At 38.4% G+C, this 26,455-nt stretch overlaps 1 protein-coding gene across 2 annotated transcripts in view; it reads right to left on the bottom strand.

Annotated features, from left to right (window-relative positions):
* Rgs17 (regulator of G protein signaling 17) overlaps positions 1–26,455 on the bottom strand; it is a 98,561-nt gene that overhangs the window by 28,013 nt on the left and 44,093 nt on the right. For both annotated transcript variants that reach the window (XM_071612894.1, XM_027939520.2), the window contains exon 2: positions 3,639–3,782. In XM_071612894.1, coding sequence (XP_071468995.1) covers positions 3,639–3,757 — 119 coding nt within the window. In that variant the 5' untranslated portion in view covers positions 3,758–3,782. The remainder of the gene's footprint in view (positions 1–3,638; positions 3,783–26,455) is intronic.

The raw sequence follows: 26,455 nt of genomic DNA, 5'->3' as shown, positions 1-26,455 counted from the left end.
AGATGACAGTGAAATATGAAAGAGAAATGTAAATCTGAGAGAAATATTAAATTGTTTAAAAAACCCATAATATGTGAAGCTAGGGTGAAGTATTTATATTTATTGCTAGATATAGAAACTTATTTTCCAAGCACTATATTTCCTTAAAAGGAAGTAAAGTCAGCTACATGACAACTGCTCCTATTTGCAAGTGACAGCTATTTCATATTTTGACTTCTAACTTTTTTTAGTCCTTAAATTACATTTTTTCATGTCTCTTTTTGTTCTGCTCCTTTGACCTAGCCTGGAAAATTTGAAGAACATTTCTTTCTTTTTTTCACTCCAAAAAGCCCTTATAAATTTATTTTCTTAAGCTCAAAGTACAAAAATAATGATATTTTCAAAATGAATGTGTAAAGGAATTTTCATTTGCAATCTGATAGGATAGCATAATTAAAATCCCTGATTCAAAGCAATCAAACTTATTCTTTTTTCAAAAAATCCAACTGTTTACATTAAAAATCCCCTATCATTTGTTTTATATAGGACTTGTCAATGTGCAGACTGTACATTTTGCAGCTCAGACTCAGGCATCCATAACCCATTGCTAACAAGTGCAGTTCCTGACCACCACGCTCTCGTCTAGGACTAGCAGGGAATACCTCATGCTTGGGGATCTGAAGTATGTGTCACCCTAAAGGTGTAGAGAGTTGCAAAACCTCTTCTTTTTTGTTTTGCTTTGTTCTTGGTATGTAGTTAGTTTTCAGCAACACTTTGCTTTCATGAGTTAATTTGAGTGTGTGTTAATTAGTGCATATTTCAAAAATTAATAAAAGTCAGTCTCACTATATATCTGTGTCAGTAAAAGCAGGTTTCACTAAACAGAGTTATGTACCACATAAGGATGTTCCAGTCAGTGACAGACTATATACAGCAGGGGATGCATAGGGTCATAAAGCAGCTGAACATTTCCTATTACCTAGTGACGTCACTGCCATTGTATCATTGTTTAACCCATCAATCAAGAATTAAGGTGGTGCGTAGACAAGTTTACTGTGCTGACAATTGTACAAAAGTATAGTGTGTACAATTATGTATGGTACTTACTACTGGGTAATAAACAACTGTTACTAGTTTATGTATTTATATATATATCACATTTATATCATTAGCATGTAGTCCTACTTATGCAAAAATGTTGACTGTACAACAGACTACAGTGTTATACCAGTGGCAACATCATCTAACTCAGGCTTACCCAGTCTCTTAATTACATCAAAAGGCCACAAATGACAGACTTATCCCATCATGGTTCATTTAGGATTACACTCTGTGTTGCTTATATGGTGACAGAATTGTTTAGCAATACAGTTTTCATAATATATCCTCATTGCTAATTGATGCAGGGCTGTATTTATTTGACAGTTAACAAAGTGCAACCCAACTTCAGTATTCTATTTTGGTGCTTTAGATGTAAAGAAATTAAGAAACAAGTTTGGGCAGATAAATAAAATGACATCTGAGCATAAGAACATGGTATAATGCAAATGAGAAATAGAAGTATAATTCTGAGCAGTGTATATCAATGCATTTGCAACATTTTACACAGAATTTAAAATGGCTTTCTTTTTCAAGGAAATTTCTGTGTTACAAGTTAATTTTTAAAATTTTTATATTACTTTGAACTACCTCCTCCTTAAAGATTCTTTTTTTTTTCCTAATGTGAAATGTCCCACAGCCAATTCTTTTTTTTTTTAATGCCTTTTTTTTTGTTATTTATTTTTATGTGGTGCTGAGGATTGAGCCTAGTGCCTCACATGTGCTAGGCAAGTGTGCTACCACTAAATGACAACTGCAGCCCCCCACAGCCAATTCTTTTTAAGTGCTCACTCTGTGTTGGATACTGTTCTCAGCTTGTTGTAGGTATATGGTATCTCATTTAATTTCTATAATAACTTCATGAGGCATGAGTTCAGGTCTTATTATTATGTTATTTGGTATCTGAAGATTAGAGAGATTAATTTGCTAAAGGTCACCCAGTTAGTGACAGCTGAGGACAAAATTTGAACCCTGGAAGTTTGAGTTCAGAACCACCATATTAAATCACTACAGTGTTTCATGGATTAAGACCACAGCTGGATAATCTCTGTGGGAGTGTAAGAAAACAATTACACAATTATGACTGAAATACACCTCAACTAGAACTCTATTTCCTTCCTCTGAAATTATTAAGGCTTAAGAATGAAAGCAAATGAATCATCTATGACTTTCTCTAACAAAGAATCATCATTACCCAGTAATTTTTGTATGTATACTGCAATATCAGTCATTCTTCTGGGCCCGAGGGGTTTCTAGGTTGGGTAGGGCTTGTTCATCAAGGGCACCACTCAGAACACCAGTTTGACCACAATGATATTCTATCACATCAAAATACATCCTCGCTGGGCGTGGTTGCCCATGCCTGTACTCCCAGTGGCTTGGAAGGCTGAGGCAGGAGAATCACAAGCTCAAGGCCAGCCTCAGCAACTTAGTGAGGCCCTAAGCAATTTAATAAGACCCTGTCTCAAAATAAAAAATGAAAATAAAAAAAAAATTAAGAAAGGGCTGGGGCTGGAGGTTAAGCCTCCTTGCGTTCAATTCCTGGGTTCAATTCCTTGGAAGTTAAACGTCCCTGGATTCAAACAACAACAACAATAACAACTCAGCCTCTGTGGATGCTGGGAAATTGTTGACTCATGCTCAAGAAGGAGGCTCAACCATAATCACTTGAGCCTTTGAATAAATGTGAAGTGGTTACAGGAGAACCAGATGACCACGGCTAGTCCAGAAGTTCTAAATTGGATCTCAAAGGACCACAAAACTTAGGGTTTCAAGGAAAGTTTCATTAAGTCTAACATCCCCCTGAGGACTCTCATCTGCATAAATGTCAGGACTTGGAGTCCTACTGATTTTCTCACTGAAAGGAACTTCAGGATTTGGAACTGGGAAGATTCCAGAAGGTACCTGAGCACCTGGATGGGACCTGGCAAATCAGTTTGTCTCTCTCATTATCATTCTGTCAGTAAGGAAAACCAAGAACAAAAAGAAACCTCAGAGCCTGTCAGTGATAAAAAGCAGGTTTTCTGTATCTACTTTCTGAGTTTTTGGTGAACTGACTTGGCCTTCATTCCAAGCATGGCCTTTCAGATTGGTGGTCAGGATCTCTGCTCTTCCCTCTGTGCTACTGGGAGGGGTTCTACTCTGAAGTTGCCACCCTGACTGAATTACCTGGCCATGAACCTTAATGATCAACACCCCAGGAGGAAGCGCATAGTGAAAAACCACACTCAACACTACATGGAACACTACCAGGGATCGTCTTCATGTTCTCATACTATCATGATTCTGGTGAATACTGTTTATTTACAAATAAATAACTATGATCTTATTGTTACCCAGAAGGTTTAAGATTCATAGAGAAAAACTTGACACAGTTTTCCATTCTTTACCTATCGATTTAAGTGTAGATTCTGAGGAAATTAATATTTTGCTAATGAATGTTTGCATGAGACAATGATCTGCAGTAATTCCTACTTTCAAAGCAGTGGGGGGGGGGGGGGGGAGACTGTTAAGGTCCAGCACGCATGCTCAGGGCGCACGGTACCGACAGCGCCACCTACCAGGAGCAGCTGCAACAGCAGCACCAGCAGAAGCAGCACGTGTTGTTGGGCCTCTGGTTTCCGGGCGCTTGAGCCACAGCGGGTGCTCCTTCATTCTGGGATTGCTGCCTTTTTCGCATTGCAGCTTCTTCAGTACTCAACTGGCTGAAAGAAGGGAGAAAACACAAGGTATGTAACAAATTGCCATAAGGATAAGTTGCCTCTGCAGAAGGACGCATCGTGTCCTTAAGGGAGGAAGGAGGTAATTTACGAAAAAGTAAAACCAGTCAGGTAAGTTTTAGCAGTCAGACCAATGTTTTAGAATATTATATTCTGAAAACTTTGGGGACAAAATTCTACCATGATCTGCTGCATAAATTATAATAATTATGCTGCTGCAAAGTCAAAACCATTGGTCAGGTGAATATGATAAGGATTGAAAATTTATTTTGAACTAATTTCTTTCCTCAAGAATGCTTAAATCTTCTTTCCTTAAAGTGATCACAGGGGTGAATGTAACTCGTTTCTCCACTGCTGTTTGCAGTAAGGCAAGTGGAGCTTTACAAATCACTGTTGCAAAGTTTCTAACTCTATGAGCATCATGGGGAAGATTAGGTTTGTGTTGGGTGCTCTCTCCCCTCCTTTTTAACACATGATCTCCTTGACTGAATATCTATCTGACTCATCCTCCAAGGGCCTAATCTTGAAAGCACTGTCAACAGGACCTCCATTTGGTTGGGTGGCCCTGTTGGAAAGGCATCACCTCCCTTCCGCCAGTCTTCAAATTTTAATTTCATTTAGGAAAGGATGGAGGAAGACAAAAAGCCATCAAAATGGGGGAAATGATTTTGGTGGAATTCATACGTCATAGCAGAATTAAAAAAAAATACTAGGATACAGAATGCTCTACTTGTAACCCTATGAATCAGGACAATGACTTGCCTCCTACTGATACAGTCTATCCTGATCTAGGACTACATTACGTTTTTTTTTTTTTTTTTTTAAATTTTAGTTCAGTAGAATAATGTCAAATTAGCATGAACTCTCAGAATAGAAATTAATTCTGTTGAATGATGCTTTTCACAAATATGCAATGTATGTAAATCATACACAGTTATTGTCATATTTATGGCTAAAAATAACACTTATTAAGACTATAATATGTAACAGGTGAGCTTTTAAAAATTATATTTTTAGTTCTGAATACAATGATAGATAATCTTTTCTTGAAAATAAGACATCCTTTTAGACCACAGTGGTAGATAAATAGGGGCTAAAGCCATGGGTACCTTGTAGTTCACATGTGGAAACAAAAGGGCAAAGGTCCCACTCCAGTGGGGTATGAAATGCCACACCATGAGCAGTGGGAGACAAACTCTAGGCTACCTGCATGTAATCAGGGACTGTGGTTCTGTCACCCACATAAGAAACTGTCTAACCATTCAATGGCACCTAGCTGCAGGAGAGGGAAGTAGGGAAAGCCATCCAGATGGGACCTGTGCTGTTATAGTTTCAATCTAGGAAAGCCCCAAGAATTAGGCAGTGTAGCAGTGGTCAGAGGCGAAAAGGTTCGATTATGAGAGCTTTAACATCATCAGTGGATTCCTCCACTCGGTGGATTAATAATTTGGTGGTAATTGTAGGCAGGTGGGGCATGGCTGGCCTTGGGCTAGATCTGTCCCTGGCCCCTTCCTCTCTCTGCTTCCTGGCTGCCATGAGCTGAGAGCTTTCTTCTGTCCTGCCTTCCTTCCACGATGTTCAGCTTTACCTCACACGCAGAGCTAGGGGGTCAGCAGCTAACCATCGACTGGGATGTCTGAAACCATGAGCCACAAGAAAATTTCTTCCTCTAAATTGTTCTTGTCAGGTGTTTTGGTCACAGTGGCAAAAAAGCTGATTACCACAGATGCGAAGCAGCCCACTGGTTCAGTGACCAGGCCAGGGCTGTTTCAAAAACCTTTGCTGGGTGGCAGGAATCCTGAAATACCAATGAAAGAGCTGCTTCAGGATGGAGGGTCTTGAGACACTAGTGGAGACACCTGAAAAACCTTCCATTAGGAAGAGTGAGAATGAGAATGACACTTCTCACTCAGTGTGATGCCTGCTGTCAACAAAACAACCACCACAACAAAATCCAAATGAACACTAGAACACAGAAAGCCAACTCAATAATTTGGAGGTGAATATATCTTGACCAAATGCAAGTAAAAGAATCACCTGTAATCAACTTAACAGAGATATATTTAGGTTAAACAATGTGTTCACGGAAAGACTAGTATTCATGAAGGAAACTTAAAAAATTATAAAAAATAGACAAATATTTGTAACAAGAATAAGTGGAAATGGAAAAACCAAAAAACACATAATCATTAAAAAAGATTCAGATAGAATTGTCTCCCAAGAGCAGTACCAAAGAGAATCAGAAATAGTGCCAAAGAATATACACAGAATGCAGCAAAAATACGAAACATAAGTGAATCCAGACAAATAGAGGAGTAACACTGAAAGGCTCCAGAACACCCAGGGAGACTTTCATCATAAGGAGAGAATTAACGGATTGTCAGGGAAGTGGTATTTTAAGGGAAGTTGGCTAAGAAGTTCTTAGCACTGAAAGAAAACAAACAGCACAAAACAAAGACTCACTTTGAAAGAGCACACCACATGCTGAGAAGGATGAATAAAATAAAAATCAATCTACATTTACACATAGGAGAGTAAAACTACAGATCTACAAGATAAAGGGAAAAAAGCTAAATTAGCCACAGAGGAGTCATACTTCAGGTGACTTTTTTTTTTTTTTAGAGAGAGAGAGAATTTTTTAATATTTATTTTTTAGTTTTCGGTAGACTCAATATCTTTATTTTATTTTTATGTGGTGCTGAGGATCGAACTCAGCGCCACGTGCACGCTAGGCAAGCATGCTACCGCTTGAGCCACTTCCCCAGCCCTGTACAGGTGACTTTTAAGAAGCAATATTAGATGCCCAGGACAATGGGCAAGGGGATAATATCATCCTACAACTTCATATTTAGCTAAATAATAATCTAAGAGTGAAGATTATCTCATAAATTAACTGAGCTTATGATTTAATCTTTGCTGGAATTAACTTCTGTCCAAAGAAAACAAAATTAGAGAAAGAAGTCAGAATATACTAACAACTAAGGACTGAATTTTGTAATATATGACACTGAATTTAATGTCTGGCTAAAACAAAACTCCATCTTTCTCTGTTTAAGACTGCAATAGTTAGGAAAATGGGAGGGTTTCTCTAACCCCTCCATCGAAACTGATTTTGTAGATATCAGAATGTCTCCATATTTTAAAATCTGAGTTATTCTGTCATCTTTCACTGGGCTGCTATAGTTTGAATATGGTTCTTCCTCAACAAAACTCATGTTAGGGCTTAATTCCTCAATGTGATGCTGGTAAGGGGTTGTGGGGTCCTTAAGAAGTAACCAAGCTATGGTTGTTCCCTGCTCAAAGCACTGATGTAGTTCCAGTAACAGTGGGTCAGCTATCATGAAGGGTGTTGTATAAAGCAAGGTTGGCCCTTGTGTTCACTGACTCTTTCACATATGCCTGCTTGCCCATCTGTTTCTGCCCTGAGCTAAAGCATAATCTTGAATTTCCCAGCCTTCAGAACTATGAGCCAAAATGAAAATTTTTCCTTATAAATTTCCAAGTCTTAGATTATATATTGTAGAAACAGAAAACAAACCAAGTCATGAGCCTATTAGCAGCACCTGACACTGCAATGCACTGCATAGGTATACCTAATATGCATCAGGTGAATTCATAACCTCCAATGAGATGGCATTGAAAGAGGACTTTTAGGAGGTAATTAGGTCATAAAGTTGGATCCCTTCTGAATGGAATTAATGTTCTTATAAAAGGAATCCCAGAGAGCTTTCTTCCCCTCTTTCTGCCGTGTGAGAACAGGAGAAGCCAATGGTCTACAGTACAGGAAGGACCCTTCACCAGAACTCAACCATGTTGGCACCCTGACTTTAGACACCCAACTTTGAGAACCAGGAGAAATAAATTTCTGTTGTTTATAAACCACCCAGTCTCTGGCACTTTGTAATGGCAGCCCAAACTGAGCAAGAAAGACACACTAATAACTCCATCCCCTTTGAAATACTTTCTGCCCTTACCTTCATGGCCCACATTCCCCCTGGGTGCTTTCTATTTAACCAGTCACTTCTCACCCTACTTTGCTGTTTCCTTGGCTACAGTCATCTATCCTTAGAACTCTTCTCTGTAATTTCTTTGATAAACTCATTTAGACATTTACTGGATCTACTAGTCTGGTATACCAAGTCTCCAAACTAACATGTCCAATAAAGGTGCTTTTCCTAAATTCAGGACTCATGATCCAACAATCTACTTGACATCTTCTCTTGGCTTTCTCAACCTGTTGTCTCAAACTTCCTACATTCTAAGCTGACTCTATTAGTTTTTCTCCAAAACTTATTTCTCTCCTAGTTTTTCCTACTTTAGAACGTAAAAAGTCTCAAACTTCCAGTTATCCAGATGAAAGACTTGATATTTATTCTTAACTTCTCTATTTCATCCAGATTCCCCATCAGCAGATCAGCAAATGTGAGCCTTACCTGGTCCTCTCCACTTTCCTTTGGTTACTACCACTCCCCAGCTCTTCCCATTCCAATTCAATTCCATTCTGTTTTCAACACAGCAGTCAGAGTGTGTCTTTTAAAATATAAGTCAAATAATTTCAGCCAAGAATCTTCCTTTCAAATCTGTTCAAAATCTTCTGAAAGTTTCTCATCTTATTAAAAGCCAAATTTCTTGCAATGTAGTCCTTCATTATTTTTCTAACTGTATCTCATTTTGTGTCCTCCCAGTTCTCTGTTTAAACCACAGTGGTCTCCTGGCTGCTTCTCAGTCACATCTGATACAGTCATGTGTCAGGACCTTTGCACTTATCCCACACTTGGAGCTCAACTTGTTCAAGTCTTTACTCAAATATTACATTTATTTCATTGAAAGTTTCATTCCATGGAACCTCCCATGACTATCTCATTTAAAACTACAACTCCTTCACTTCAGCCCCAGCCTGACTTATCACCCTTCCCTTTCCTGTTTGATTTTTCTCCACATTATAGATCACAATCAATCATACTACAAGTATTACATATTTGTCCAACCAGCTAGAAAGTAAACCCCATGAAGACAGAGATTCTTGTCTGTTTTCCATCGTTGTAACCAGGTTTGACATATAGGAAGTACACATCAATATTTGCTGAATGGCAAACTTTACAAGCATTCCCATTAATGACAAGAAAAAATACAATGAAGTCTTTGCATTCAATATTCAAAGTTATTAATTTCCTATCCAATGCAATAAAACAAGAAAAGGTGAGTAAGAGTTGGAAACGAAAACACAAATCTTAAAATTTATAATTGAATGGTTATCTACAAAGAATTCCAAGTGATTGAACAGACAAGTTATTAGAAACAATTCACAAGAGATACTAGGTCAGTCTTCAAAAATCAGATGCCAATTGTAATTAATATGAATATATAACATAAAAGCATATTCAAATAAGCACAATTTTAAACAATGTGTAACAAAAAATTCTAACAATTTCTAACAATGTGTGACAAAAATTATACAAGAACTTTACAGTGATATTATAAAACTCTATCAAAAAAAAAAATAAGACCTAAAAACTGAGAGAGTTATTTTCTCAAATGGGAGGACTAAGTGTCATTAAAATGTTAATTGTCCCAATTTTATAAACTTGATATGAATGTAATAAAAGTACTAGTTGAATCATTCATGGAACTTAAAAGATGGAGTCTAAAAATGTATGTGAAAGAATAAAGAGTGAAGTATAAGCCAGGAATTTCTGGAAACAAGAATATCTGGGGGTACTTGTCCTATCAGTGTAAATAATAGAAAACCATAATAATTAGGATACTGTGGCAACAGCATAGGAAAAGATAAGTGATCTATAGAAAGGAATTCCCAGAGTGCTGAGAAGTGGAGTCAGGGACATGTGTAGTCATTACTTAGACCAGAGAATGTTTCTATATCATTTGAAATGACAGACTATTCAAAAATGGTGTTAAGATGTTTAGATTTCTAAATAGAAATATTACATCTCTAAATGATAACCCACATACAAATTCCAAATGAATAAAACACAGGTGCTGTAAACAAATTATACAACTACAAAGTAGAATAATATCACCATAGCTTCAAGAGAGAAAAAAGACTTCTTAATGGAAGACCAAGTCAAAAGGGAAAATGTTATTTTTTATGCAGTCAAATTTGTCAAAAACTTTTGAACAAACAAGGAAACCTTTTGAAATAAATAAGGAAGCCAAAAATAAAGTTTAAAAAGATGAGAACTGAACTACAACATACAAAGGATTATTAACCACCACATATAAATAACACATACAATTTTAAAATACAAATAAACTAATAGAAAAATGGGGAAATGAAATATGCAGGCAATTTATAAAAAGGGAAAATATGAAATACTCCTAAATGATATGAATAGATGCTCCAAACTAGTCGTCAGAGAAATTCAAATTAAAAAAATTATTCCACATCCAAATTTTCCATGGTTAAAAAGTCACAAAATACCAATTTGGGGAGAGAACTTGAGTAAATGAAAAACTCTCAAACATTGATGGTGGGAATGTAAATTGATAAAAATCACTTTGAACAATATTGAGGACATCTAGAAAAATTATATAACCTATGACAAATTCCACTTGCATGTTTATATGTCAGATAAAAATTCACACCTGCACATGAAGATATTAATTATGGTACATTTATTACCTTAAATTGGCAACAACCTGTTATAGATTGAATGTTTATATTCCCCCAAAATTCATATGTTGAAATATAATCCCCAATATGATGTTCTTTTTAGGTGGCCTCTGGTAGGTAATTGGGTGACTCCGATGCCTTTATAGAAGAGGCCAGGGTGCTTTCTATGTGAATACACAACAAGTACTCAGCACCTAAACCAAGAAGAACTTCCTCATCAGTCACTGAATAGCAGGCACATTGATTTTGGACTCAGCCTCCAGAACTGTGAGGCACACATTTCTATTGCTGGAAAGTCATACTGTGGATGGTAGGTATCTTGTGATCCCAGTCCAAGACAACTAAGACATAACTCATTATTGGGAATGGAGCATTGCTTTGACAACATGGAGGTAGCTTTGGAACTTGCTAATGGGTATAGGCCACTGGAGTTTTAAAGTGCCTGCTACAGAAACTATGATTGTCCTGAAGGGACCTTTACAGGTGCTTTTGGTGATGATTTTTGTGAGGAGGAGAGCTCTAGAAAAAGCTGGAACTGAACTACAACTGAGGTGGAACTGAGGAATGCACTATTATCCTCACATTGATGTTGTTGACCTTTTCTCCACTTTGTCCAATGAAGAAAGGGCAATCCTCGTTGTAACTGTCAAAGAACTTGGCTGCACTGGGCTCATGTTCTAGTGTTTTGTGGAAGTTAGAGTTTCTGAGCAATGAAATTGGCCATTACTAAGTGTGAAGGAGTGGCTTGGTTCCTCCTGCCTGCTGATAGTAAGATGTGAGAAGAGAGAAAAGACTTGACAGAAGAATTAAACAAAAAGGAACCAAAACTTAAAAGAGGTTTGGAAAATTCTCAGTTTACTCACATTGTAAAAAAATGAAGTCATGTGCCTAAGAGAACACCAGGGTGTGGCTTGATGAGGAGGTGAGGAAAGGTGTGAACCATAAACTTAATCAGCTACCAGAGCTGGAAAAATGACACTTTAAACTGAAGAAGGAGCCGGGAAGAAATGAAGAAAGGGTGTCAGGCTTCTTGGAGTTTCCAGGACAGACCATAGAACTCTTCAGCTGAAGACATGCTCTAGTCTTCAAGACAAGCCAAGAAGGACCCTAAGGTGATGTCAGCAATGGTGCCTTCCTGTTCAAAAGCAAACATTTTCAGCAGATCATGTGGCTTTTGCCCAAAGCCACCGGGTGGGACTGCCTGGAGCTGTGGGACTGGACCCCTGCTCAGCAGAGTCTTGAAGTTGAGACCCTCTCTTCCCCACCAGCAGAGCTGCTGATCCACTCTAGTGGTTCCAAAGGTGGGATCTCTACCCAAGTGGTCCCAGAGGGGTGAGCACCAAGCCACAGAGGGTCTTAAGATCTCATGGAGTTTGTCTCACTAGGTTTTGGACTGACTTGGACCTGTCACTACTTCCTCTGTCCTATTTCTTCCCTTTTGGAAAGGGACTGCATAGTCTACACCTGCCCCACCGTTATGTTTTGGAAATGTATAACTTGTTTGGTTTTACGGGCTTACAGCTAGAGAGAGATTTTATCTCAGAATGAATTGTACTTTGAGATTCACTCCTGTCTGATTCTGATGTACTTCACTGAGACTTTCATCTTTGGCCTTTAGAACTGATGCTAGAACTAGTTAAGACTTTTGAGGCTATAGGGGTGGAAGGAGTATATTTTGCATGTGATAAAGACATGAATTGGGGGACAAAGGGCAGAATGTTATAGACTGAATATTTGTGATTCCTCTAAATTCATATGAGGAAATCTAATATTCAATGCGATGTTTGGAGATGGAGCCAATGGCAGGTAACTGGGCATGAGTGGGGAGCCCTCATCAATGGGATTAGTGTCCTTATAAAAGACCTTGATCTCAGATATTCAGCCTTCAGGACTATGAGAAATAAATTTATGTTATTGATTAAGCCACCAGTATCAGCTTGCTAAGAAAGAACCATATTATTATCTTTTAAGGAATGAATAAAAAGTGACATTACTATATGATGATCTGTGTAAACAACATTTAAAATAAGCAACTTAGAACTACAGGGATCAACTTGGGGAGATTGTAAAAACAATGTTGAGTGGAAAAATAGCTGTAAAATATCAAATATATATATAATTCACAGAATTTGCATAAATATACAAATTAATAGTGCATATGTCTTCTGGAAAATACATGTAGAAGTCCTAAAAGCATAAATTTTTGTGGATCTATGACAGGGTCCTGGGAGAGGATAATGGAGGAAACATGATTGGAGAGGAAGAATTTCAACTTTATCCGATCATTTGTTTAAAAGAGATCTGAAGCAAAAATGAAATAGTAATATTATTGGAGTATGGGGGTATTTGCTTTATTATCTTTTGTACCTATCTGTATTTCATTTTTTCTTTCAGACACACACACATATACATGCTCACACAGCACAGAAGTCTTTATCTATATCCTGAAATATTGCAGAAAAATTCAGTAGTTTTCTTGAAAACTGAATATCTTAATTTTTTCACTGTTAAATACTCAATTTTGAAAAATCTGGAGGTGAATTCCATGTTGGGATGTCCAGTTGTTATGATGTAGTTCTTAAATATTCCCCCAAATCCCAGTGTTGAAGGTTTAGTCCCAAGGCACGATGCTCAGAGGTGGAGTTTTAGGAGGTGATTGGTTCAGAACTCTGACTTCATGAATGGATTAATCCATTTATGAATTCGTAACTTAATGGGCTATTGGGAAGTGGTGAAACCTTTGGAGGTGGGGCCTATAGGAAATAGTCATTGGGGGATGCTCTGGAAAGTTCTATTCTGTCTGAGGCCCCTTTCTCTGTTTCCTGGCTGCCGTGAGGTAAGCCGTTTTGCTCCATGATGGTCTACACCTCAGGTCTCAAAGCTGGAACCAGCTGACCATAAGCTGGAAACTCAGAAAACATGAACCAAAATAAATCCTTCATCTTTTCAATTCTTTATCTCAGGTATTTTGTCACAGTGGTGGAAACCTAAGTAAAGCACCGTTTATTCAAGGAATCTCTAAAGATGTTGGCTGAAATCATTTTAGAGGGAGCTAAATATTACTTATTAGATTTGCAAACTCTTCTATGTCTTTTGGCTGGCTAGAAAATCATCAAAAGCAATGCTTTCTTTGTGTTTCCTGAAGTAACTACATGTGTGGTGCCATAAATATCTCCCTTCTGGGAAAAAGTTCCTACTCACTGATATTTTTTTGAGTGTGTAGGTTCTCATACCATTTGGAGCAGATCGGTTCTATTTTTCTGACTGATTTGTATGTTCCCGAATACCGGCATTTTAGCATCTCATCTGTGTTCCAGACTAAACTTCTGACCTTCCTGGCATATGCCTATGTTGAAGAAAAGCAGCCAGCGTCCTATCACATTTTGCTACTTAGCTGCATTGTCCAAGGAATTAGACACAGAAAGCTGGGGGGGGGGGGGGGTAATACTGTCTGTGATTGCTGTAGTGACGGTGCCTAGGCAGCATTTTCCTGAGACCTCATCTACAGGTGCATCAGCATGAAGACTGGCCCACCCTCTGGTGCTGGATGGTCAGTCCTGAAACCTTTATTTGCACTTTCTTCTAGTGTGCAACTGTGAACTGTGGGGGTAAAGGGAATTGGCTGGGTTTACCAGTAAACACAGAAGAGAAAATCCCTATGACTTATATTTTTCTTTTCCAAAGTTCATCAATTTCAGTTTTAAGCACTACAAAATTTATTAATGTCATCAATAAAACATGAAAAGGTTATGCAAAATGAGCATAATAATGACCTGAAACTCAAACACTTTTGAACATGTGAAGACCAATTCTTTTTTCGCTCCTTTCCAACTCTCTATGGAGAAAGATTGTCAAAGTACCCTTTAGTTTTGCAGCATAGTGAAAAACAGGCAGAGGAAACTGGTTCCACTTTTTAAAAGTGCACAAAACAAAGACTTTAGTCAGTGAGCTGTGCAGTCCTTGAAGGGCCCTAGATCCAGAACAGAGCAGGACTAGTACACTGTGTAGCTGGTGTTCCAGAATGTTCCTCTCACACCAGCCTCACTTAAAAACATTTCATTTGGTCCTTGTAGTGAAGTGCTAGGAACATTGTAATGGAATAGTGGGCCCAGCATAATCACCCCCCCTCATTCAAAGCTTAAGTTTATTAGTAAAGAAGCAATTGCTAGAAGAAAACATAGACTCAACACTCCAACATATTGGTGCAGGCACCAACTTCCTTACCGAGAGCCCTAAAGTGCAAGAACTAAAATCAAGAATCAATAAGTGGGACGATATCAAATTTAAAAACAGCACAACAAAGGAAATGATTAAGAGTATAAAGCAAGAACGTACAGAATGATAGGAGATCTATGCTGATTGGTCCTCCAGCAGGGGATTAATACACAGAATACATAATCAACTCAAAAAACACCCAAATAACCCAATTAATGATGGTCAAAACAATTAAACACACACTTCTCAAAGGAAGAAATAAATACAAATGATCAAAAAATGTTCAACATCAATAGCAATCAGGGAACTACAAGTCAAAACTATACTAAGATTTTACCTCACTCCAGTCAGAATGGCAATTATCAAGAATACAAATAATAGTAAATGCTGGTGAGGATGTGTGGGGGAGTACACTTATGCAATATTGGTAGGACTGCAAAGTAGTACAACCATTCTGGAAAGCAGTATGGATATTCCTCAAAAAATAAGGACTGGAACCACCATATGACTTAGCTATCCCACTCCGTGGTATTTATCCCAAAGAACTAAAATCAGCATACTATAGTGATCTAGGCACATCAATGTTAATAGCAGCACAGTTCACAATGACCAAGTTAAGGAGCCAGCCCAGGTGCCAGTCAATAGATGAATGGATAAAGAAAATGTGTCATATATACACAATGGAGCTTTACTCAGCCACAAAGAAGAATGGAATTATGGAATTAGCCAGGAAATGGGTGGAACTGGAGAACATCATGGTAAGTGAAATAAATCAAAATCAGAAATCAAGGGTCTAATATTTTCTCTCATATGTGGAAGCAAGATCGAAATAAGGGAGCGGGAGGCATGGGTATCCCATGAAAACAGAAGGGAGATCAGTGGAGCAGAAGAGGGGGATAGAAGGGGAAGTACCATAAAAGAGAGGAATGTTGGAATGAAATTGCCCAAACTCTGCTATGTCCATATATGAATATATCACAGTGAACTTCACCTTTATGTACCTCTATAAAGCACTAATTAAAAGAAAACCATAAATTTATAGAAGACCAGTAGATTAAAAGAAGGGGAACAGGGAAGAAAGGAGGGGAGGAAAAGAGGAAGGACTGGAGACCAAAGCCAGTTATATTCCATGCACATATGATTATGTCAGAATGAACCCCAATATCATGGATAACTATAATGCACTAATAAAAATTAGTTCTCATCTCACTTCTGATACCAAACTTACAAACACGTGACTGGCAGTATCCCTCATCCCTACCCGCATGGCACACCACAGTATGGTGAAGTAAACAAGTCCTAGAGTCATGTCTGTCTCCAAATCTTGCTTCTGCCATCAACTCGATGATTTTTGGTTACTGAACCTCTCTGTGTTCCACGTTCCTCACTGGCAGATAATGACTGGTGATAATAGAACACACGAGAACATCAAAACCACTGTAAAGATTCAAGGAAATAACCACATAAAATACTTGGGCCAAAACTTCACCCTCACAGGGAGCATCCAAAAAAATGACAACCCTCTCATGGGAATATGGAGGGGAGTTGTTCATAATGTACCAAGAAGTGGGAGTGGTACAAACTTCTCAGGCTACAGATGTTGAAGATTTCCATCAGGATCATCTTGCTGAGAGATCATTTCGCTTCCTACATGGTGGGTTGAAAAGTTTTCGTATCCGTTGCTTAGAATTTTCCTATCTCAGGGTTCTACACAAAGGCTTACTCAGTGAAGAAAGAAGACTAATGGTTTGGGATTTTATTTTTTATTTTTTATTTTTTATTTCACGACTAACACTGTAATTTCTGTCACATGTAAATGAACTGAGTCTCAAGTGACTCATAGCACCCACAATCAACTCGTTATCCAACAATCAAACTCCATTTTAATTGCAGCCATCTCGTCATGTTTAGTGAAAGCATTCCGTTCTGCCTCTTAGTTGTTGATTCAGTGTTGAGCCCCAAAAAGGTATTTGCTAAATAAGCCAAATTTGTGAGGCCCTCTTTAGCACCAGGGTGGACAAGGAAGCAATTCGCTAAATACAGACACTTATTCTGAGTTGTGCTGTGAAGAAAAGCAACTCATTTCTCAATTTAAAATTTCTGATCACTACCCTGCTTCAGCTAAGCCAGCACAAGTCTGTATGTCTGAGTAAGTGTTCAGTGCCCCTTCCTATTTCATGACTTGCTTATCTAAAAACAGTTGTTTCTAACCTACTTTTTGCTTTTTTGTGTGTGGAAGGGGTATTTTTAGTATTTTTTTTTCCTTTTCAAAATCATCATTTTTGAGACTACATTAGAACTTTCAGAAATACAAGAAGTCAATATCTTATGTTAAGAGTGAATTAACTGGACACAGTGGTGAACATCTACATTTCCAGAGACTTGGGAGGCTGAGGCAGGAGGCCAGACTTGGCAACTGAGGAAGAACCTGTCTTAAAATTAAAAAAAATAAGAAAAGCAATTGGGCATTCAGCTCAGGGGTAGAACATCTGCATAGTAAGCCCAAAGCTTGGGCTTCAATCCCTAGTACCACCTTATCCGTACTTCAGGTGACCAGAATCTGGCTTCATCAGTGAACAATATCCACATAGTTCCCTTTCTCAGTTGATAAATAATACTTGCCAAAATGTCACATTCTGTTGAGTCAGCAATTCTCTCTTCATGTTCATGTTTACATATATGTATATATATGAACATCTATGAAATATATTAAAATGCTAAAAAATAATTACTCCTGTGCTTTCCTCTGTCTTTAAGATGTGTAATCAGAGGAGCATTAGTACTTCCTCATGTTGGTTCCTGTGCAGAATCTATTGGTCACATTTAAATGCATTGTTTGACAAGTCTATTTGATAAGAGTACCTCCTATAGCTCAGCTGCTGGGTTTTGTCCCCAGAAGATTCAGTCATTCCTATTCAACATAACAGCACAATTACATCTCCTAGTTCTGCACTTCTATTAACTTCCTGTTTGCTTCTCTGACTGTGCTTGTGGAGTGCACTGCTTTAGAGTAGGAGATCTGGACTTGAATTACAGAGGTCTGCCTCGTATTGGCCATGTGGCACTGAGCAAGTTACATCGGTGGCCTCTGCCTTTGTAAAATGAAGAAATGATATTTACTTCACTCATTAGTTATTAAGAAATGGAAGAAAATATATATTGCTATTATTACTACTAACCATAGCAGCGTGACAAAAAGCACTCGATGATGTATAATCTCAATCATAATAAGCTACTGAATAAACTTCTGTCTTCATATTCATCAGGCAAAAATGTCTGATGATTGTTCTTCAAAATTTCATGAGGTTTTTAAATATTAACTACAAGAGTGACAGATGCACTTGGTATTTGCCCAAGTTCTCACTTAAATTTTGCCCTTTGCCCTTCGTGCAGCTGGTGGACCACCAACATCACATCAGTGGGAGGTGTTAGAAATAAGGACCTTAATCCCTGAAATTTCCCCCATCTGAATCTGCATTTTAACAATATGAAATTATATGGAGCTGTAGGTGACTGGTGTCCATACTGAGCCCAGTAAGCACTGCTTCAGGTCATGTGGAGCTGTGACCTTGAGACTCACTAGATATTGTAACTGGTGTACAGAGGAGAAATAAGAAGCATGCAGAGTACTCTAGCTCCATGAGAGAAGAATGATAGTGAGGGGCTTGGTGAACAAGAAAAGTCACCCTTTATCCACAGGTTAGCATCAACCAACTGCAGTTCAGAAATATTAAATGGAAAAATTTCCAGAAATAAACAATTAATAAAATTTCAAATCCATGCCGTTCTTGCACCATCCTGCTTCACTCCCCCTTGGATGTGAATGAATCCCCTTTGTCCAGCACATGCATGTACCTACTACCTGGCTGTTGGTCAGAGGTATGGCAGCACTTGTGTTCAAATAACACTTAGATTGCTTCATAATGACCCAAAAGCCATTATACTGGTGTATAATGTACTGTGCTCAGTACTGTGCCCATCCAGGAGGTCTTCAATCCCCTCTCTGTAGGTAAAGGGCCCATCTCACTTATCCCCTCTCTGTCCTCTTTCATTCCATTTGGGAATGAATAGGTTCCCTGAGCAGTAATTTATAACAGGCCAGCTTCTCTAGCTAGACTCTGGCTTTCTAAAGTGTCTCCCCTGCCTCAATCTCCCTGGCACCTGGCAGAGGTCCCCTCTCCAGGAAATCCTGGCACAGGCTCCAGCCTTGGGAAGACACCTGGCACTGCTCCAATGTGCCTGTTATTCCATGTTGACTTAGAGATTTGGCATTTGTGAGTTTTTCCTCTAATAAGAGTCTGAGCTCTTTGAGCGCAATAACCCTATGAACTAGTGAGCCAAGTCAGTGTACAGTGTGTTATACAAGTGAAACAAGAGAGAGAAACTGCTGTCTCGCTCCTGTGGGAAGACACGGTCTCTAGCAGGCCAGATCTCGGCAGCGGACATGAAGGGGAAGGTCATTAGATTACTTAGAAATTTAAGCAACACATAAATGTCGTGCTTTTAAAAATCCATATTTGACCTGACTTGTTGAAGCTTTACTTTCTTTTAAAATGGCATCATTAGCTTAGGGTGAATGTTTTGGAAATGAGGACAAAAATACAGTAAGAGAAACTTCTGTCAGAAACACTACACAGTGACAAGAATCCCTTGCACGGCCTATTACTTTTATTGTGCCATTCTAAAAAAAAAAAAAAAAGAAAAAAGTGTTTACTATAGAGTCATAATATATTTAACTTGGGGAAGCAAGTTAAATACATTATTTAACACTTTCATCTCTGACACTTCCTGATTCATCAAGCTGTTCTGCAGAGCAGACATGCTCATTATTTCAGTCCCACATAAAGAAGAAAAGAAAGGTTTTCAAAAGGCAAAAATTGGCCAGGCGTGGTGGCGCATGCCTGTAATCTCAGTGGCTCAGGAGGCTGAAACAGGAGAATTCTAAATTCAAAGCCAACCTCAGCAAAAGTGAGGCACTGAGTAACTCAGTGAGACCCTGTCTCTAAATAAAATACAAAATAGGCCTGGGGGTGTGGCTCAGTGGCTGAGTGCTTCTGAGTTCAATCCCCAGTACCAAAAAAAAAAAAAGGCAAAAAGACTTAAAGCATGAAAAGGGAAAAATTCAATAGACAAATCAAAAACTACATTTGGGTCTGCAGCAGGAGGATTTTGAGTTCAAAGCCAGCCTCAGCAACTTAGTGAGGCCCTCAGCAACTCAGCAAGACCCTGTCTCTAAATAAAATATATAAAAGGGCTGGGGATGCGGCTCAGTGGTTAAGTACTCCTGGGTTCAATCCCCTATAGGACAAAATAAAAACAAAAACATATTTGGATAAGGGTATGAGAGATTGTTTCCCCCAATAGTAATTATTCATAATTATTAATGATATTATACAAACAGGAAAAATTGCTATGGGAATTTAATACAGACCAATGGTTAAATACATTAAGTGTGAATAAAGATATTAATATAATGTAGAAATATTCACAGAAGAAGAATAAACACACTGAATATGTTTTGTTGATGTTGTGTCTAATATAACATACCTATATGCTCCTCTGTTCTTTTTTCTACAATTCAGGTTACCTGTGATCTCTTGTACCTCCTAACACCTCCTATACTGAAGAACAGTTTTACATATGCAGCATATGAGGGAGTATATTATCTAGTCTGTCCAAAGTCAACATTTATTTTGTCTTATAGTAACAGATATCTAAAAAAAGCATTGAAAGATACAGTCAAATAATGAGTAATCTTTTGCAAAAGTCTTTATACTATTTAAGGTAAAAATTTATTGGGAGGATTTATGGTCACCTTTCCTACAGTACATTACTTACTATCTGTTTAATCAAGACATTATCTTGATTAAACAGATGACTGAGCCTTTAGCATAATGTATTTTTGGCAAACTCATCCTGGGCCTGTTATAAAGTTTATACCAAGTCAATATTTTTTGTAAATAAACATATCAACTTCCAGGAAGTACAAAAGTGATGGAATCAATTCAGTCAGCACTCTTCACTCCTGTAGCAAAACATTTACTCATCTCCGGAGGAGCAGGCAGCAGCTGTCAGAAAGGCTATGCGTGGTGATGAAGATGACAGAGGGGGATAGGCCAGACCCCAAGCCTCAGCACAGCGCTCCCCAGCCTCCCACTACAGCCACTCTCTGAAATCTTGAAAAAAGACAAGAAATAAAATGACAGGCTTTTTTTTTTTTTCTTTTTCTTTTCTTGGGTCAGCAGAATGATACAATGATTCTCTATCCTCAGGCCTCCAGGGAAGAGCACTAGTCATGAAAGGAACTCCAGCCATTCAGCTAGCAAAGAGAAAAGCTGGGAGAGAAGTGGGCATTGACAGCAATATTCAGAACCTAGTTGGAGAAAGCAGACATAGTGAATGTCTATTTCATACAGTTCTAGGGATGTTGTGAGAATATTAAATAATTTTATGTATGTGTATATGTGTGCTAAAAACTAAAAGTATAAGGTACTAAGCATGATCATGGGCACACAGTAAGTGCTCAGTTATCACTAGCTATTCATACTGCTGTCATAATCCTCACTTGACCACCTTACGGATCTTTCACCACTTTTGATGAAAGACAAGGATGTTTTTTGCTTTTTTTTCTCTGTCTCTCAAATTTCCAATCAGCCATGGAGAAATAATTTGTCAAATACTATAAAAAATTTATTAATAGATTTAATAATTTTACTATTAGATTTAATAGACAAAAATTACTGCCATATTGCCATAAAAGTGTCTAAATGCTTACTCTCACTTTCATTACTAGTGATCAGCTGCAGACCAATAATGAGGATTTTGCAACTGAACACAGACCCACAGATCACACTGAACAGTTGCATTCTCACACCTACAAAACATCAGAACTAGCATTTTTTAGGGAGAATACACTCTCTCATAGTCCTCTTACTCTTTGAGCAAGTGGCTTAAATGTCTTCATCCTGGACTATGCAATTACAAAATCAAGAGAATAACATTACCTAATTCGTGATGTTGTAAAGATAAAATAAAAGATCCCTCTAATTAACAATGGGCACAGGATGAATCTTCAATTTATGTCAATTACCTATATTTCTAAGCTTTTGTACTTTCCCTCTATGAGGGTTTTAGGATAAAGAACCTATCAAATTATTATCTGTATTCTCAGCACCTAAGGCGGTGCCCAACTGTCACAGGTTGCACAGTTAATGTGGATGACTGTCACATAGAAACATAAATATTACTAAGGAGTATGAAAAAATATAAGCAATTCATACCCTCTTGGAAAAAATGCCAGTGTGTTACTCCATTCCACACAATCACAAGCCATTAAAACATTAACCTCTCACACACACACTGCAGTTGTCAGAGGTCTCAGCCAAAGTCAGCCTCATGAAACAAGGCTTGCAGTGATGCACAATGCGGTCAGATGCAAATAGATCATGTGTGGGAAAGAGGGAAACCCATTACTGAGGACTTTCTACCTACAATATGCAACCCTAAGAACAAACCTGTGAGGTCTATTATTGTCATTTTATCTTATTTGATTTTTAATTGGTCCTGGGGATTGAACTCAGGGGCACTCAACCATGGAGCCAGATCCTAGCCCTATTTTTGTACTTTATTTAGAGACAGGGTCTCACCAAGTTGCTGAAGCTGGCTTTGAACTCGAGATCCTCCTGATTCAACCCCAGAGAGATAACTTAGTCACTGGATATCCAGCTAATATCCAGTACGGGTCTAAACTTAAACTACCTCCACAGTCTATGGTTCTTCTTCCTGTGTGGATAATTCCTAAACAGTATGGTCTAGCACAGATCCCTAGGGCAAGCCCCTTAGAGGATCCAACCAGCCATCATAACTGGAAGCCCTCATGTAAACTTCTCTGCTAGGCAATGGGCGGATTCCAGAGGCCACTGAGAACTGGTTGGCTTAGTTCATTAATGATTCCATCAATCTCTCTTGATCATCTAGGCTTCTATACTTTTCCATAACAACCCAGAATCACTAGAGTTATCTTATTCATTGAGGAAGACTATAAAAATCAGCCTTATCTGAAATACCCAATGGTGGTTCACCCTAAACATAAACTTCAAGTACTTGGTTTCCATTTCATATGAGCTATAAAATGTTTGATCCAAAATTGAAAATACAAAGATCATGGCTTTTAATAAAAGATTAACAAAATACAGAAAAATCAGTGAACTTGCATAAATTGAGTTCCTACTCTGTACAGCTCATGGTCAGATCAAAAGAAAGTATCTTGTTTCTTCATATTAATCACCCAACCGTTTTTATTAATTAGTTTGCAATGAGAGTTTGTAAGTTGGTTTGCAATAAAGGGCATCCTTTGTTTAAAAACAGGTGTGGGCAAATATAGGGCAACCCCAAGAGATGGTCCTGCCTGCTGAGGTTAGGAAATAAGTCACAGGTGGATGTGGTCATTAGAGACAAGGGGACACCCAAATAGAGAACAGTTAACAGAAAGAAGGGACAGAAGATCTGTGTGCAGAGAGGCCTTCCAGCCCAAGCTGTGGCCTTAGCTAGGTCAAGAACAGCTGTCAGCCCAGGTGACAATAAAGGAAATAAATGCTTGGACACTCCCTGGGCCTTCCCTTTGATCTGCTGTCAGTGTTCACTGTTGGTCAAACCACCAACAGGTTTTTCAGTTAGGCCTTGTATGCCAGTTTCCTGTGATGGATGCATGTAGAGAAGTGAGAAGAACATTCTGGAGGGACACATGGGGGATGCTGTCTCATGAGGGCTGCCCTGTTGGTCCATTTTCCTGTATGCCCTGCATCTTCCTGAGCCCACTGATGACAACATGTACGGAGAGGGGATCAATTTTCTTACTATTTGTTACTTACTGTGTCAAGTAGACCCCCCAAGAAGAGGAAAACAAGACTCAGATCTACCTAAAGATGGGTGTTAGAACTCAGACATGTTTTAGAAATATTAAGGTAGCTCATAGGATTCTTGAAATATAAAAGCATGAAATGTTTTTCAGCATTTAAAAAATTCTTGAGGAGAAAATACATCTCACTATCCCAAGGAAACTGCTGTTCCCACTTGTGACACAAGTGCACACAATTTCTTACATCTCCCAGGCTGTGGCTTATTGAACAATTGACTTCTGGCTGTTCATCTGCATACAATCAGTCCAAAGTCAGCAGCGTTCTATGGATGCCAAGGCACCCTTTGCAGAGTTTTAGCAAGAGGGTAAAATCCATGCAACATGAGTCTATGTCTCTTAATAATGCATGCCCTGAATTTTGTTTGAGTCTACATCTCTTCTTTTTAATGAGTCACATAAAATGCGTTATTACGAACACTATTCACTTTCAACAGCTTCCTCACTACAGAACTCCATGTTAATGTGGAATGGGTGTCAAACACACCTGGGACTCTCAAGCTACCATTATGATATGACTGTGAAGTAGAATGAAAAGAAAATGTTTCTTTAATTCTGTAATTGGTAGGAAAAAGGCTGTCATCACAATTGTCAGGCATGAAGAAGTTATAAACATGAGACAGTATATTACAAAGCCCTACTTAGCCTTGGTAAATTGGATGTCGTCAGCAGTGTTTACTATCATCTTTGGGTTGATAATATTTTTAAAAGGATTTCTGTATAGAGAGCAGTCTGTGGTTAATATCAAAGAAGGTCTATTGATTGATTGATTGATTGATTATTTACCATCTATATGGAAACCTGAGGATGGAAAGGAACTAAAATCCATTTTTCCAGCTCTTCTTTTGAAGTACACTGTTGAGAGAGAAGAAGCTTGGCAAAACAGAGGCCATCATCTGCTCCCGTTAGTGCCATTCAGTGTGGAACCAGGAGTCGCTTCCCCTGATACCCGTCACAAGAGACCATGAAATTGGGCTGATTATTTCAGGTGGATGAATTCACAAAACCATGAGTACAAAGCAACATAAATACATAAGTTAATACACATTGCTATATTTAAAAGTTTACATAGACCAAATTAGGTAATTGGGCTTTAAATGAACTGAAAATAATTTGACATTGTTATTGAAGTCATTCACAGGTGAACCTTAAACTCTGCCCCAGAATATACTCTAGCTATATTCTAGACACAAAATCAAAATTTGGAAATATACAAGAAAATATGAACCAATTCCTTTATAACATGGGCAAAAGCCCAAATCTTCAAACCATGCTCAATTTATGAAAAAAAAAACTTTGCATGGCAGAAACAAAGCAAGCAACTATCATAAACATGATTAATAGACAGATGACGAACTGAGAGAAGTTAAATTACAATTATAACTATTGTAATTTATAGTACAGAAGGTTAATTTTTAGATAAAAGAAAACTCTTTTAAAAAGAAGAAAAAGACCAAAACCCTAATTTAAAAAAATAAGGAAGAACATGTACAGATGATTCACTGAGAAGAAATAATTACTTTTTAACATAAGAAAGTTTAACCTTATATATAAAATAAATACAAATTATAATACAACTAGGTACTATTTTTCAAGTACCATATTTCTGGGTCAAAAGCTCTGTCACTTTTATGCACTACAAGGGAGGAGACAAAATTTCGACCCTCAAGGAGGGGATTCTGGCAATATCTAGAAAAGATCGTATGCATTATTTACCCTCTGATTCAGCAAGTCCCACCTCCAGGAGTCTACTGTGAAGATTCTTCTCTACCAATGAAACAACACATGCACACAATCAGACCTTATATTATTTGCAGTAATAAAAGATTGGAAATAACCAAAGTGTTCATCAATGTGGGGGCTAGTTGAATAAACTCTGATGGGTTCTCTTCACCATGAGGATTTACCTTTGGGTGGACTGTCCAACACTACTCCTGGATTGATAACGGTAGAATGCCAACTATGTCCTATTAACATTGCCTCTGGTAAAATCACTCCACTTATAAATTTCATCTGGCCTGGTAGAAAATTTGAATGAACCATAAATACCTTCACTTGGGACAGTGACTTTTCTTTTCTTTTTTTTCCAGTACTAAGGATTGAACCCATGGTCACTCACATCCCCAGCCCTTTTTTGTATTTTACTTAAGACAGGGTCTCACTGAGTTGCTTAGTATCTTGCTGTTGTTGAGGCTGGCTGTGAATTTGCAATCCTCCTGCCTCAGCCTCACGAGCTGCTGGGATTACAGGTATATGTCACTGTGCTTGGCCCCTAGAACAGTGACTTTTATAACTGGGCATAGGCCTCCTGAACACTCCTAAACTATGGTTCTGGAATTGTTACAAGAGATACTGGCTTCTGTGGAAGCCAGAGCACCTGCCCCAGCCCTGTGTCCACCCTGTCTGCTGAGGAACTCATCCAACCAAGGACTGAGCTCCGTAAGTCCCCTGTGGGCTGTGACTAGCTCCTACTGGGCTGCTGTGGGATTCCTGCTGAAAGCAAAAACTGATGCTGTTCTGCAGGTTCCCATCTTTTATACGTCCAAGTGGACTAACAATCTTTTGAGTCTGAATGGTGAGCAGGGCCTGAGAAAACTCCCTGGAGGGCACTGCACATCCATGAAGTACAGGGTGGTGCACCTGTGAGAGACGTGAGCCCGAGCTCCACAAAGTGGTGTGAAGTAATTTGAGGCATATGTGTTCAATGAGGAAAAGAAGGTGATTGGTTCTTGTGTGTGTGTGTGTGTGTGTTTGTGTGTAAAAAGGTAAATAGAATACACGTGTGTCTTTGTGAGTGCATACACACATACACATGTACTTGTTAACTTTTACAAAAAAGGACACAGGATAAACCAGACAATAAAAGTAACTTGTACAGTGGGCCAGTAGAACGAGAGT

The sequence above is a fragment of the Marmota flaviventris genome, chromosome 6 (assembly GCF_047511675.1).
Source record: "Marmota flaviventris isolate mMarFla1 chromosome 6, mMarFla1.hap1, whole genome shotgun sequence".
NCBI lineage: Eukaryota > Metazoa > Chordata > Mammalia > Rodentia > Sciuridae > Marmota > Marmota flaviventris.
The sequence above is the reverse complement of the archived record's forward strand: the minus strand, read 5'-3'. Positions and strand labels throughout refer to the sequence as shown.